This window comes from Poecile atricapillus, chromosome 2, assembly GCF_030490865.1.
Source record: "Poecile atricapillus isolate bPoeAtr1 chromosome 2, bPoeAtr1.hap1, whole genome shotgun sequence".
Lineage (NCBI taxonomy): Eukaryota > Metazoa > Chordata > Aves > Passeriformes > Paridae > Poecile > Poecile atricapillus.
The window spans coordinates 2,893,377-2,906,430 of record NC_081250.1 but is presented as its reverse complement, the minus strand read 5'-3'; the positions used below and the strand labels follow the sequence as shown (position 1 = coordinate 2,906,430).

Sequence of the window (13,054 nt, the reverse complement as noted above, 5' to 3'; positions counted from 1 at the left end):
AAGCTTCATAGTATGGGGAGGATGTCAGCTAATTATGAAATATCTGAAGTTGTGGACTTCCTGGCTGCACACATTTCCTTTGTGAATCCAAACATTTGTGTGCCAGCCTGGGAAGTTTCTGTTTAGGAATGGATTCAGCAGAACCTTTGAACCCCTGTGGAACTGCAACCATGTGAATAAACCCACAGAAACTGGTTATTCCTCTGCTTCAAGCTGGGCATTTTTTGCTGGATTGAGACTTAGAGGGGAGTGGGGGAATTCTCTTTCTGTTTTTGCAATAGTTTTGCAAGCAGGTTTTGTCTTGAGTTTTCTTTTTGTTTTTAGGGAGAACTTTAGTTTTCAAAGTACCTTGTATTCTAAAGAAAATTTAGAGCCCTCTTTTAGGCATCCTTTTTCTGCATACAACTTGATTAATATTTATTTTAAATTTGTATTTAATAAAACGTAGACTCAGTTTTGTCTGAAAATGTATTACAATTTATTTCTGCCATTTTTGTGTAAAATTTACAGAAACAGTGTTACATCGTGCGCTCCAAAGGTAATGTCTCATTCCTCTAAGGCTGTGTCCTTTCCTTTTCTTTCTGTTTTTATCTTTCTTGTTTTTCTGATCATATTGTTATGTGCATTGAACCCTTTGTTAGGCCTGAGGTTCTTTGGGGGGGTGGGTGAGAACGTGCTTTTATCAAAAAGATGATTTTTCTCTTCAACAGTATCTTAAACCAATTTAAACTTGAGTGAAGAAGGTATTTGTCCTTCTGTAAATAACTTGCATAAGAGTGTCTATTAAAAGGCAGATTTTGAATGGTTTAAATGATGAGAGCTCTATATAGAAGTGTTCTAATAAAATATTATTTTGGGGGATGAACTCATCATGACTTTAGGTTTCCATAGTGCCAAGACAGGAGGTAGGTTTGCTCCTGGTTAAGTTCTGAAGCCAAAGCAAATATTCAAGGACTGATGCAGAAAACCTTGAAATGTTTTTTTAATGTGCACCTTTGCAGTATAAATGTCAGATTACAGCCCTAACACTGAGGCAAGAAAACTTTCAAAGGCACCACAGGGGTTTGGGGCTCTGCTTCCTATGGGAATTTCAGTCACCCAAGTCCTTGTGGTGCATCTGAGAGGTTTCCCTTTGGGCCAAAGCTTCTCCTCATATTGTCTCTTGGTGAACCAGGACAGAAACCCTGCCCATTTTATCTCTCAAATTGCCTGGGGAGTGGGGAAGCCTCTGCACGGGTTTTAATGCACCAACCACCCCTTTCTCTGCTCAGTAAGGACCAGTCTAAAGGCAGCTCCTGCTTGGGTAATTTGCTTAATTAGTCTCAAATGCTGCTGCAGCATGGCAGGAGCACCTGCAGCCTCCCCAGCCCTGGGCTGGAGCCTATTGCTGTTTCCAGCTAATGCTAAACACTAAGTCTTCACTACTGTTGGTTTCATTGAAGTAACCCATTTCTATTTTTTTTCACCCCTTTAAATCAGCTTCATAATTAAACCCACTTAAACTGTTTACTTAACAGCAGGTTGTTAATGCAGTTAACTCTTGCTTCAAGAGCTTCAAAAGCCATAAGGATTTTCCTCTTTGTGGCAATATGCTGTGTTAGCAAGGAAAAATCAAAGAACACCCACTGCTATTGAGAAATTTAATGTTGTGTTAATAGCATTTATTCCCCTGTGTTAACCCAAGGAAGTTTTCTGTATTGTTCAGTATTACGGAAGTGGATGGGCTGGTTGACATTTGGAGCTTAAAAGAAAAATCAGGAGTGTAAACACTCCTGATTCACAGTTCCACCTTTTGGGATGTGTTCAGCACTGCAGTGTTTTGTGACCTATTAGTTCAAAACTCTAAGGAAGAGAATTGTTTAAGAAGTGATATTTTATTCTAGCAGTGAAAAACTTATTTTTTCATACCAAATCTGTGTTATTGTAAATTTAGAAAAATCACCTGCAATCATTTATTTTGAGAGAGGAGAGTTCATTGGAAGAAGGCTTTAAAATAAACACAATAGTGCTTGGGAGGAGAAAGAGGAAGAATTTTTTCACATATTAAAATAACTTCAGAAGTGATTTCTGTTTCTCCCCCAATATTTGAGCAGGTTCTGATGTTCTTTATTCAATATTCCTGCATAGCAGGATCCCCTGTGCAGCAGGAATTCAGGCTCACTTGGAGAAGTAACTTCAGTTTGGTTTTGGAAAAGGATTCACAGTATTAGAATCCAAAAGATTTGTACAAAAGGCAGTTGCATTTTCCATTCAGGCTCAGTGTGAGAAGTTGAAAAAGAGGGAGGAAATCTGCATTTATCAGTGAAGTGTAGGTGGCACAGAATGTCTGTGATTTTGGGAAGCTGTGAGTTTTTGAGCTGAAGTGTTTGATGATTTAAGACAGAAATAATGCTTTGTATTCTGAGCCAGGAGGCCAAGCAGGTGAATGGGGAGTGAGAAAGAAGTCGTGGGAGGTGAGGGGAAGCAGAGAATCTCTCATATATCATAACTTTTTTTTTTTAAATAAACTGACTTTAAAGTGACCTTGCAATCTAAGAAGCTAACAAGCTCAGAAACATTTAAATCCCACTGGTCACCTAATATTTATCACCAAATTGTATCTCCTCTGTGATTAAAAATTGTAAAGCTACATTAAACGTGTATTTACTTGGAAATTGTTTACTGCATGCATGAAATGATACTTGGTATAGCTTTCAGTATGCACATTTAGCTAAACTTCAGCCAAATACCATGTAAAAGTTTAAGAAAGCCTGTGTGTATAATCTGTAATTTTAATTAGTTAATTTCATGTATTTAACTGTGTTTTTTCACTATTTTTGTCTTACCTTCACTTCTTTTTTTTTTTTCTGTGTCATTCTCCTCTTTTACTTCATCTGAATCCCTGATTCTGTTTTGTTTTACCATCTTCCCATCTTGCTGTTTGTCCAACAGAACAACAAAACCTGCTCCTCATCTTGATGGGTAAGAATCCTTTCCAATTTCTCAAATGATTGCTGAAGTTTGAGGGTTATATTGAAAGTAGGCAACAATGGGGAAACAAATCCTTAATTCTGTGGAAGATTATACAATGGGACAGGATGTAAAACAAAAGTTTCAGTTCTATAAAAATTTCAAGTCGCAACTTATTTCCTAAAGCTGGACAAAAACTTGAATTGTCTTAAATCCTAAGATTATTTCTATAAAACTGGTTGCTGCCCTCAGCCCATAAATCTGGGAGTTGAATTGGCGAGTTGAATATGTTTGAGCAGTCATCTCTTCTGGAGCATGTTTTTATCCCTAAAATTTATGGGGCAGATGGAAGAAAGAAGAAAGAGAAATGTGGTACCAGAGAACAAAACCAAGGATTCCTTTATTTTAACTGTCCCTGCTATGCTGGGGGAAATTGTATCTTGGGTTTGTAGAGACCTATAAATTCTTCTTCTCTGGGGAGGACTTTTGTCATGTTTATCGATGGGCTCTTGATCTCTGTTGCACAAAACTGCAAAAATAGAAGGCTGGGTTAGGAATTATAATCTGTTTACCCTGCCTTTGTAGAGGAGAGGAGGCTGCTTCAATTTGGGGGAAATACTTGATGTCAGAGTGGGTCTTTATTTCACATTGCATAAAATCTTAGCATTATTGTCAGTGTTAAAGTTAAAATAATTTTAAAAAATCTTATTTAATGCATTAAGAGGTAAATGTTTCTACCTCAGACTGACTTTTTAAATATGAAATTAATTGGAAAATCATTACAGCGACTCATAGCTGTTTTGTACTTTGTAAATTCCTTTTTTCTGCAGTGTGCACGTTGTCTTTGGACTGGTTATTTCTGGGTTTGAAGTCATAGAACAGATAGAAAATCTCAAAACCGATACTGCGAGCAGGCCCTACGCAGACGTCCGAGTCATTGACTGCGGGGTGCTGGTCACCAGATCAGCTAAAGATGGTGAGTGCCAGCATTCCCAAAATTAGTAATGTTCATGTTCTCAGAGAGTACAAAAATTCCAACAGCTAAAAATCATTATGGTAAATGTGTAGAATCTTCATTAATTCTTACAAGCCTGTAAAATATAACTGTTGGTGTAGGAGAGGATGGCACAACAAAAACAAATTTATTCTGCCCTCAACATTTGTCCCCTGTTCATGTTAGAGGTTGACATGACAAACCCAGAAAGGAATGCAAAGTCATTTTTTTGTGTTTGAAAGAGAGAGACACAAATGCACTTTTCTTAAAGTTGGATGTTGTGCACTTTCCAAAGGTTTATTTTCAGATTCTGTAAAGTTAAGATATGCAATATATGTGGTCAAGCTTATTTTCCTTTTCAGAAAGATTCATAGAGAATAAATGATCTTAAATGTATGTTTGGACAGTCTCTGTGAATTAGTGGAGTCTGATGAGTTTGCCTTTTCTACCTAATTTCTGATTTTCCTTAAGGATAAGGTGATTATTTATGTCCTTTAGAGAAAGTCAAAAGGAGCCATAGTGTAAAAGTGTGAGGATGCAGAAAAGAGAAGATGACAAAGTTTTAAAAGCAAAAAATACATAACTGAGCTGGTTGCTGCTTTGTTCCTAATCCTTGATTTGCAACCTGTGCATTGTTTCCAAAAAACCTGATTTTTTTTACTGTAAGTAGCCTTTGCTTATCTGCGTATTCTGTCTTTGCTGGTGGATATTTGTGTCACACCAACATAGATTTAGACTGGGCACAATCAGATGAATTTTTATTATGATTCTTTTATATTGTGAAAAAGTTCACAGAGCTTCTCTAAAATGGCCCATTTGTATATTTACACATCTGTAAAATTGTGTGATTTGTGCTTTTACACGCACACACGTGCAGAGTGTAAATTGAAAATATCTGTTCAAGCTTTGGAGAAGAAGAAGAAAGTTTGCTCTGACTCAGAAGCCTCAGAGTCCTCCTCCAGTGCATCCAGCTCTACAGAATCCTCATCTGAGAGTGAGGCTGAGAACGAAAGGAGCAGGAGGAGAAAGCGAAAAAGAAGAGCTAAAACCAAACAGTCCAGGAAACGAAGGAAGGAGGAGAGGAAGAAAGAGGATCCAAGGTGCAAGCGAACCTCAAGCCAAAGACGGTGACTGGTCTCTTAAATTTAACAACTGCAGTGAAATCTGGGGAATTCTGCTGTGTTTTTGTGAGGTGCTCAAGCAGTAAATATGAAAATGCTTTTAAGTTTGGGGTTTGGTGTGTGATTTTATAAACAAACAAAAAACCCCAAAGCTGAGCTTGAGTTTTCCATGAAATTGAAGATCTTTGTAGATAGAAGGAAGAGTGATGTTGAAATTACTAAATCCCAGCATGTGAAACTATTCAGGGCTCAGCACACCTGTGTAAAAGTGAGACTTTAGGCAAGTTGCAGAACTTTGTACATATATTTGATTAGATTTTTAAAAATACTTCACAACAGTTAAAAAATGAAAAGCAGAATTATTTGCTGTAAAGCAAGAACTGAACTTGCTCTCTGGTAATAGTGTCCCATCCTCCCTTTAGCTTAAAATAGGTTGTGGAACACATTTTGGTTGTTAAGCCAACTTTAAGTTAGATGCATCTTGTCATGGAATCCAGTTGGAAAAGGGATTTTTCCCAGCTGGTTGTGATTTCTCACTCTGCTCTTTCCTTTAGCAGCCTTTCAGACAAGAGCGATGTCGCAGACAAAGTCGACCTTAGCACAAAGCGGGACAAGCCCGTGGTACGTCCTGAAGAAATTCCCCCAGTGCCTGAAAATAGATTTTTGCTCAGAAGAGATGTGCCTGTTGTCAATGTAGAGCCTGAACCGTAAGGAACTCTGAGCTTTTTACTCTGACTTGCTGAAAACTGTGCATGAAATATTCCTGTTAACGTTCTTTTTCTGGTGCTGCTGACTGCAGGGTCAGAATTGCTGCATGAGGTCGTTTCACTGTCCTTTTTACAGTTTCCTTTGTAATATTCCTTGTGACCTGTGCCAGGGGTTTTCAGTGAGATCTCGAGATGATTTCATTGGTCTTTAAGGATGTTAAACTCAATTAAAAACAATTAATGGATAATTTCAGAAGTAATCATGCAATGCAAACCACAGGAAATACTTGATTACAAAGGAAACTTGAGATTGGAAGAGGTGATTTTTCATCTTTCTTAGACTGATGAAGAAACTTTGGTTGAGAATCAATCACCTGGAATTTCGTGACTTAACGGTGTTTGAGAATAAGAGAAATACTCTTGCTACAAAGGAAGTCACAATTTCACGAGATACTTTCAGTGTGTTTTGTACTCCACTGTCAAATTTCCTTGCTTTTGTAACTGAGCTAATCTATTACAGTGCCAGACAGCTCTAAAATCAGTGTTGGGTTTGTTTGGTGTTGGGTTTTTAATTTCCCTTAATGGTACAGTCTCCTGTAGGTCTTTTCCTGGAACATCACTCACATTCCCAGAGATTTACTAACGACTTTCGGGGATATTGCACAAACAGAAAGAAGCAAAGCTTTAGAACCTCTGAACTATCCTGAACTGAGATCCTGAAACTCTTCTGCCCGTGTTGTCCTCAGGATTTGTGCCCCTAACACAAGTTAACCTCTTGTGACAGTGTTTTGCAAGTTCATTGTTAGCAATAATTTCTGTGTCAAGAGATCAGGCTGCACATTTGGTTGAAAACAAATACATGTTGATTTGCCTTTTGTTGCAGAACTCTCTTGCTTTGTTTCTTGGAAAAAAACCACTGAATTCAGTCTGAAAATGAATGAATAAGATGATGAATATTTCTCATTTTTAACTTAAACTAATTGAATGTTAATTGGTTTTTTTTGCTATGTAACTTCATACTTTATTAATTTATGTAGGAAGCTTCTTGATGCTGCACCAGTTCTGACTGACCAGAAACCATCAGTCTCTAAATCTGGACGAAAAATTAAAGGAAGAGGCACAATAGTATGTGACAGTTTTATTTATTTCTTTATTTCCTCTCACCCAGAGTATCTTCCCTGACTTTGAGCTTTGAATTTCCCTGGAGGGCTTTGTATGACATTTTATTTACATGTTGTAGGATCCAGTTTAGAAAGCATTGAAATCTTGTCAGGTAGTTGATTTTATAGCACTTCTTTTAAATCCTTCCTGTTGCTGTCTTTTTACTTAAAGATTGCTTAGAGAACAAAATGACTAAATGGAATGTTTTGAAATACTTATGTAAATAAAGACTTGGGAAAAAATAACTTAAAGTGGAGTGGAATTGGCTTCTGACAGATATTGGGGTTTCTGTCTTTTTTTTTTAAATCATTTTGGCACCCTCTCAGCAAAATTAAGAATGAAAAAAGATGTCATTTAAGGCTGGCAGTTGGAGATACACATTTTTCTTCCATCTCTATTAGTCTTTATTAGCACAGTTTCTGTCCAGGTGAGCTTCATTCATGTTTTTCATAATACTTGTTTGTAGGTTCCACGTGACTCCAGAGTATAAAATGTGAGAATTAGGGAGGTCCATGACACCCTGCAATCTTTTAGGCCATTCTTCTGTAAAAGCTGTTTTTTAAGTAGTCATTGCTTCAGTTGGAACAATAGGGAAGCTGAGTGATAGGTTATCTTGATTTTGTTTTTTTATATAAGAAGGATGTCTTAAAGCTTTGAGTAATTACCTGGATAAATAAATACATGCATCTTTGTGATTTTGTTCTGGGAGATAACACTTTCCCCCCCCCCCCCCCATTTTTACTGCTTTCATAAGTGGCTCGAAATAATTGAGTCAAATCCAGATGTGCTTTTATTGAGTCAAGGAGCATCTGATTTCCTCACAGAGTTCACCTAAGTGTGTATCCCACTGGGTAATGGAAAATAATGAGTTAGCAATAGCAGAATTCTCCTTTCTCTGTTGCACGAGTAGCTCTTGTTGCCTACTTAAATGTTCTGCCTATGCATAATTTTTTAAATGTGAAGCATTTTTGTGAAAGAGTTTGGGAGGTTTTTTTGTGAGTTTTTTTGTTTGGTTTTCTATTTTTTAAATTGCTTTAAAGACTTAATCTGGATTCCCATTTCTGAAGAGTTGAACAGCAGTAACTTTTGAAATGGGGTTTTGTCTTTATTCCTACAAACCATGAAGTGCCTGACTAAAAAACATCTGTGCTTTAAAAACGAGGGTGGTTATCTGCAGTAATTGTGTTATCCCAAAAGGGAATCCATGGCCTCTTCCTTGATTCTCCCTTTCATGTCTCAAAAAGCTGGGTGAGCTGCTGGCCTCTCTCAGGCTTTGCAGAATGCTCTGAGTATAAAAGATTTTGTAGTTCTGTAAGAAAACACTTCCTGCAGCTGTGTGTTTGCTGTCCCAGCGCTATCACACCCCGCCACGGTCCCGCTCCTGCTCCGAGTCCGACGAGGAGGAGAGCAGCGAGACCCCTCCCCACTGGAAGGAGGAGATGCAGAGGCTGCGGACGTACCGAGCACCCAGCGGGGAGAAATGGAGCAAAGGAGACAAGTAAGAGCCTCTCCACTGCTTTGAGATGTCCTGGCCTTTGGCAAGCCCTGATTGATTGTGTAGATGTACCACATCAGTACCAGGAGGAGAGGAAGCAGCCTCAAGTTGTGCCAGGGGAGGTTTAGATTGGATATTAGGAATTTATTTTTTTCACAGAAAATGCTGGGACAGGCTGCCCAGGGAAGTGTGAAGTCACCATCCCTGACACTGTTCAGAAAACACACGGATGTGGCACCTGAGGACATGGTTTAGTGCTGAATGACATGGTGGTGCTGGTGCTTGGACTTGGTGATCTTAAAGGTCTTTTCCAACCTTAAGGATTCAGTGATTTCCTGATCTTCAAAGTGGATTACATAGTTTCTTTGGAGTAAAACAATCAAATCCACTAAGCATTTATTGTTTTAGTTGTATGTTCTTTCAGCAGTTGTGAACTGTGTGACGGATGGAAGTCAGCTTTCCAAAATTCCTGCTGGCTTGATACTAAATATGAGCTTTCATCAAATTATGAGTGATAAATTTTAAAAGGAAAACTTAAAAATATTATATCTGACTATTAGTGTGTAATTGCAAATGTTTCTGGTTATTCTTTTTTATGTACTGAGATGTTTTAAAACTTGTATTTAAATGTGGTTTAAGGATCCTGTAGTTCAGGATCCTTAGAGGTCAAAGTCCTGCAGGCTGGGGCAAGTAAACCTTAAATCTCTTTACACAGGTCCTAAAATATGCACAATTTGCTGGTGTTGGCTGATTTATTTCTTAGGGAGAAGTAGCTCTTGATAGTGATGAAATTCCGTATCTTAAAATGAGTGTAAGGAACTCAAAGCAATTCTCTGGTATTTAAGTGTGTGTGCTAGGGTTTATGTAAACTTACTTAAAATTTAAATTTAAAAATACTTAATTTATCTAAAGATTTTTACAGCATTTGCACTTAGCCTGGGGTTTATTTGTTTGTTTTCCAGGTTGAGTGACCCCTGTACAAGCAGATGGGATGAGAGAAGCGCATCCCGGAGATCCAGGTCATGGTCCCATAACGGTTATGCTGATCTAAGCACTGTGAGATACTCCAGCCATCACAAGAAGCACAGGAAAGAGAAGAAGAAGGTGAAGCATAAAAAGAAATCTAAAAAGCAGAAGCATTTCAAGAAGCACAAGCAAACGAAGAAAAAGAAAACTTCAGCCTCGTCAGATGTAGAATCCTCTCATTCCTTCCACAGGAGGACAAAATCATCTTGTGATCGTGAGAGGAAATCTCGTTCTTCCTCATTGTCTTCCAGACGTTCATCCAGGAGAGACTGGTCTAAATCTGATAAAGAAGACCAGAGCTTGTCGTCTTTATCGAGCAGAGGGTCTCGATCATACTACAGGTCCAGATCCAGGTCTAGATCTAAATCAAGATCTTACTCCAGAAGAAGTTCTAGATCAAGATCAGCCTCTAAATCATCGCGATCTCGAAGTAGGTCACGGTCAAGTTCTAACCCCAGGCAGCAAAAGACTGTTCCCAATTCTCCACGAAATATTTCGGCACGGTTAAACGACACTAAGTTGACCAAGACTGCTGAGCCTGTCCGAGCAGTGATACTGCCCAGTGACAAGGTCATCGTGCCACCGGTTGTCCCAGAAAACCTCCCTGTCATACCCTTAAGTGACAGCCCCCCACCTTCAAGGTGGAAACCTGGGCAGAAACCTTGGAAGCCATCATATGAGCGAATTCAGGAGATGAAAGCTAAAACAACCCACTTAATTCCCACCCAAACTAATTACAATTTGGTGGTCGTTAAAGAGGCCAACACTTCTTCCTCCTACCGCAAGCAGGAGAGGAGCTCCGAGAGCGATCGGAGCGGTTATTCCAAAGGCCGCAGCGACAGGAGCTCGGAGAGCTGGCCGAGGTCCAGGAGCAGGTCCTCTCGAAGCCGGTCATACTCCAGATCTTACTCAAGGTCTAGAAGCCCATCGAGCTCAAGGACAAAATCTCCTTCTTCTGGCAGGTCACCGTCCCCGAGTAAATACCGCAGTGACAGGTCGGGCTACAGCGAGTCCACATCCGACTATTCCCTCAGCGATGAGGACAGGCACAGGAACAAAAGGAAATCCACATCCAGCGATCCCAAAGCTCGGGGGCTCAAACTGAGGCAGGAAACGAGCTCTGAAAGCACTTTGCCTTACAAACATCCAGAGGACTACGACGAGTCTTCCCAGGGGTTGAAGGAGAGTGATAGTTTGTCATCTTCAGACTTCTCCTCCGACAGCGAGCGCTCTGCCAAAGCCAAAGCGGTCCAAGAAAAAGAAGGCCGCTTTCCATTAGAAGGGAATGCTGAGAAACAGGATAAAAACAGCTTAAGTTCTGAGAGAGGGGAGGAGAAAGGCAAGGGTGAGCGGGATTCTGATCACTCTAAAAAGAAAGCAGCTAAGGAGAAATGCTCGGAGCAGCCCAGAGGTGGTGCAAAAACAAAACGCAAATCCTACTCAGGTAGCAAATGGGACTCAGAGTCAAATTCTGAAAGAGGAGAGGCAAAACATAATAGGGGGGATTCCAGACCCTCCTCTGGGAAAGAAGAAGGAGAGGCCACCTCAGGGTCTGACACGGAGCTTAGTGTTACCAAAAGGATAAAAAAACAATCCAATTCCTCGGAGGGCTTTTTGGGTTCTGACTGCGCGTGGAAGACAAGCAAACAGTTGTCATCTTCTGAATCTGAGAGTTCTTGTTCCAGCTCAGCAGGCACTCGAGGCAAGTCAAAAAAACACAAACATGGGTTGAAAAAGACTCCTAAAAAATCACATTCCAAAAAGGCAAAAGAAAAATCGAAAGGCAAAAAGGAGAAAAAACACAAAGTCCAAAAAAGAAAAGAAATGTTTCATTGGCAGCCCCCACTTGAGTTCGGGGAAGAAGAGGACGATGAGATAAATGAAAAGCCGGTTACCAAGGATGATAAAAAAGAAAAGCAGCTTAGCAGGGACATAAAGGATAAAAAACAAGTTTATGAAAAGGATGAAATATTCACAGATAAAATAGGAAATGGTGAAAAGTCGTGTGTGAATGAAAACCTTTTAGATAAAAACACCACATGTGGGGCCTCGCCAGATCACAGCAACCTTAATAAAGAGCCTATTGAAACAAGCACTTCAACTGGTATTTTAAACTCAGGAATAAACGTGGCTGCCTGCAAGAGTGAGATTAAACAAGAAAATAACCAGAATGGGCTGGAAGATGTTATTCAGACAGATGACAACATGGAGATTTGTACTCCGGATCGTAACTCGCCAGGGAAGGTGGATGTGGATGTTTTGTCTCCTGTCATTCTCACTGCTAAACCTTTAAGTACCGGTGTAAAAAAAGAGTTACAGGTTGAGCCTCCTGAGCAAGATGCTGTCAAACTGGGAAACAACATAAGAGACTTTATTAATATTAAAGAGGAAAAAGAAACTGGAAGGCAAGAAAATAACTCTGCCCCTGTGTCTGGTGCTAAAGACTGTGGTTTAAAAAGTGAAATTTCTGAAAACACACCAAGCAATATGATAGACAATAAATGGAAGCCTTTGCAAGGTGTTGGTAACTTAAAACCAGCAGCAATTAGTACGACCACAGAGGTTAAAAATGTAGCATCAGCACCAGAGCCTAAACCAGCAGGTTTAAGAATTGAAATAAAGGCAAAAAATAAAGTAAGGCCTGGGTCTCTTTTTGATGAAGTGAGGAAAACAGCCCGGCTAAATCGTCGGCCGAGGAACCAAGAAAGTTCCAGTGAGGAGGAATCTCCAAGCAGAGATGACAACAGCCCTTCCAGGAGTCTCAGCAGGTCACGAAGTAAATCTGAGTCTAAATCCAGACACAGAACAAGGTCCATATCCTACAGTCACTCGAGAAGTCGATCCCGAAGTTCTACATACTCATATAGGTGAGAAGCTTGTGCTGCTCCCACAGCCAGCCATAGTGAATTCAATGTTCTTATATTTTCAAGGAATGCTTTCCAGGTTGTTTTTTTTTTGTTTTTTAACAGTCCTGTTATAGAGCCACAGTGTGGTTTGGGTTGGAGGGGACCTTAAAGACCATCCAGAGTCACCCCTTGCCATGGGCAGGGACACCTTCCACTATCCCAGGCTGCTCCAAGCCTTGTCTAACCTGGTTTTGGACACTTCAGGAATCCAGGGCCAGACACAGATTCTCTGGGCACCCTGTGTCAGTGTGAAGTGTCCTCCTTGTTTTGTCCTCCAGGACCTTGTCCAAAGTTCCTCTCCAGTTCTCCTGGTGCCCCTTCAGGCCCTGGAAGGGGCTCTGAGATCTCCCTGGTACCTTCCCTTCTCCAGGTGAACACCCCCAGCTCTCCCAGCCTGGCCCCAGAGCAGCGGGGCTCCAGCCTTTGGATTAACTCAGTGGCTCATAGCAAATATGGAATGAATATTTAGCAGTAAGCTAAAGCTTATTAACTTCTTCTGGTTCCCATTTTCTGCTGCTCTTCTCCTCAGTTGTGTTCTCTCTTGGTGTCCTTGGCTGTAGGTCCAGGAGCTACTCGAGGAGCCGGAGCCGGGGCTGGTACAGCAGGGATCGCTCCAGGAGCCGGAGCAGTTCCTACCACAGCTACAAGAGCCGTAGGTGAGTTCATCCAGCTGGAGCTGGTGCCAGACATGTTCT

General features: G+C 40.3%; 1 protein-coding gene across 8 annotated transcripts in view; it reads left to right on the top strand.

Moving 5' to 3' along the window:
- Window positions 1-13,054, top strand: part of NKTR (natural killer cell triggering receptor) — a 42,761-nt gene that overhangs the window by 18,616 nt on the left and 11,091 nt on the right. For 4 of the 8 annotated variants that reach the window (XR_009276864.1, XM_058831794.1, XM_058831791.1 and 1 more), the window contains 8 exons: window positions 2,932-2,961; window positions 3,780-3,925; window positions 4,848-5,070; window positions 5,619-5,771; window positions 6,809-6,896; window positions 8,285-8,430; window positions 9,390-12,320; window positions 12,920-13,015. Coding sequence is in view for 7 of the 8 variants with exons in the window: in XM_058831794.1 (XP_058687777.1) it covers window positions 2,932-2,961; window positions 3,780-3,925; window positions 4,848-5,070; window positions 5,619-5,771; window positions 6,809-6,896; window positions 8,285-8,430; window positions 9,390-12,320; window positions 12,920-13,015 (3,813 nt within the window). In the remaining variant the exon portion in view is untranslated. The remainder of the gene's footprint in view (window positions 1-2,931; window positions 2,962-3,779; window positions 3,926-4,847; window positions 5,071-5,618; window positions 5,772-6,808; window positions 6,897-8,284; window positions 8,431-9,389; window positions 12,321-12,919; window positions 13,016-13,054) is intronic. The other 4 variants (XM_058831795.1, XM_058831793.1, XM_058831797.1 and 1 more) reach the window with 3 other exon arrangements.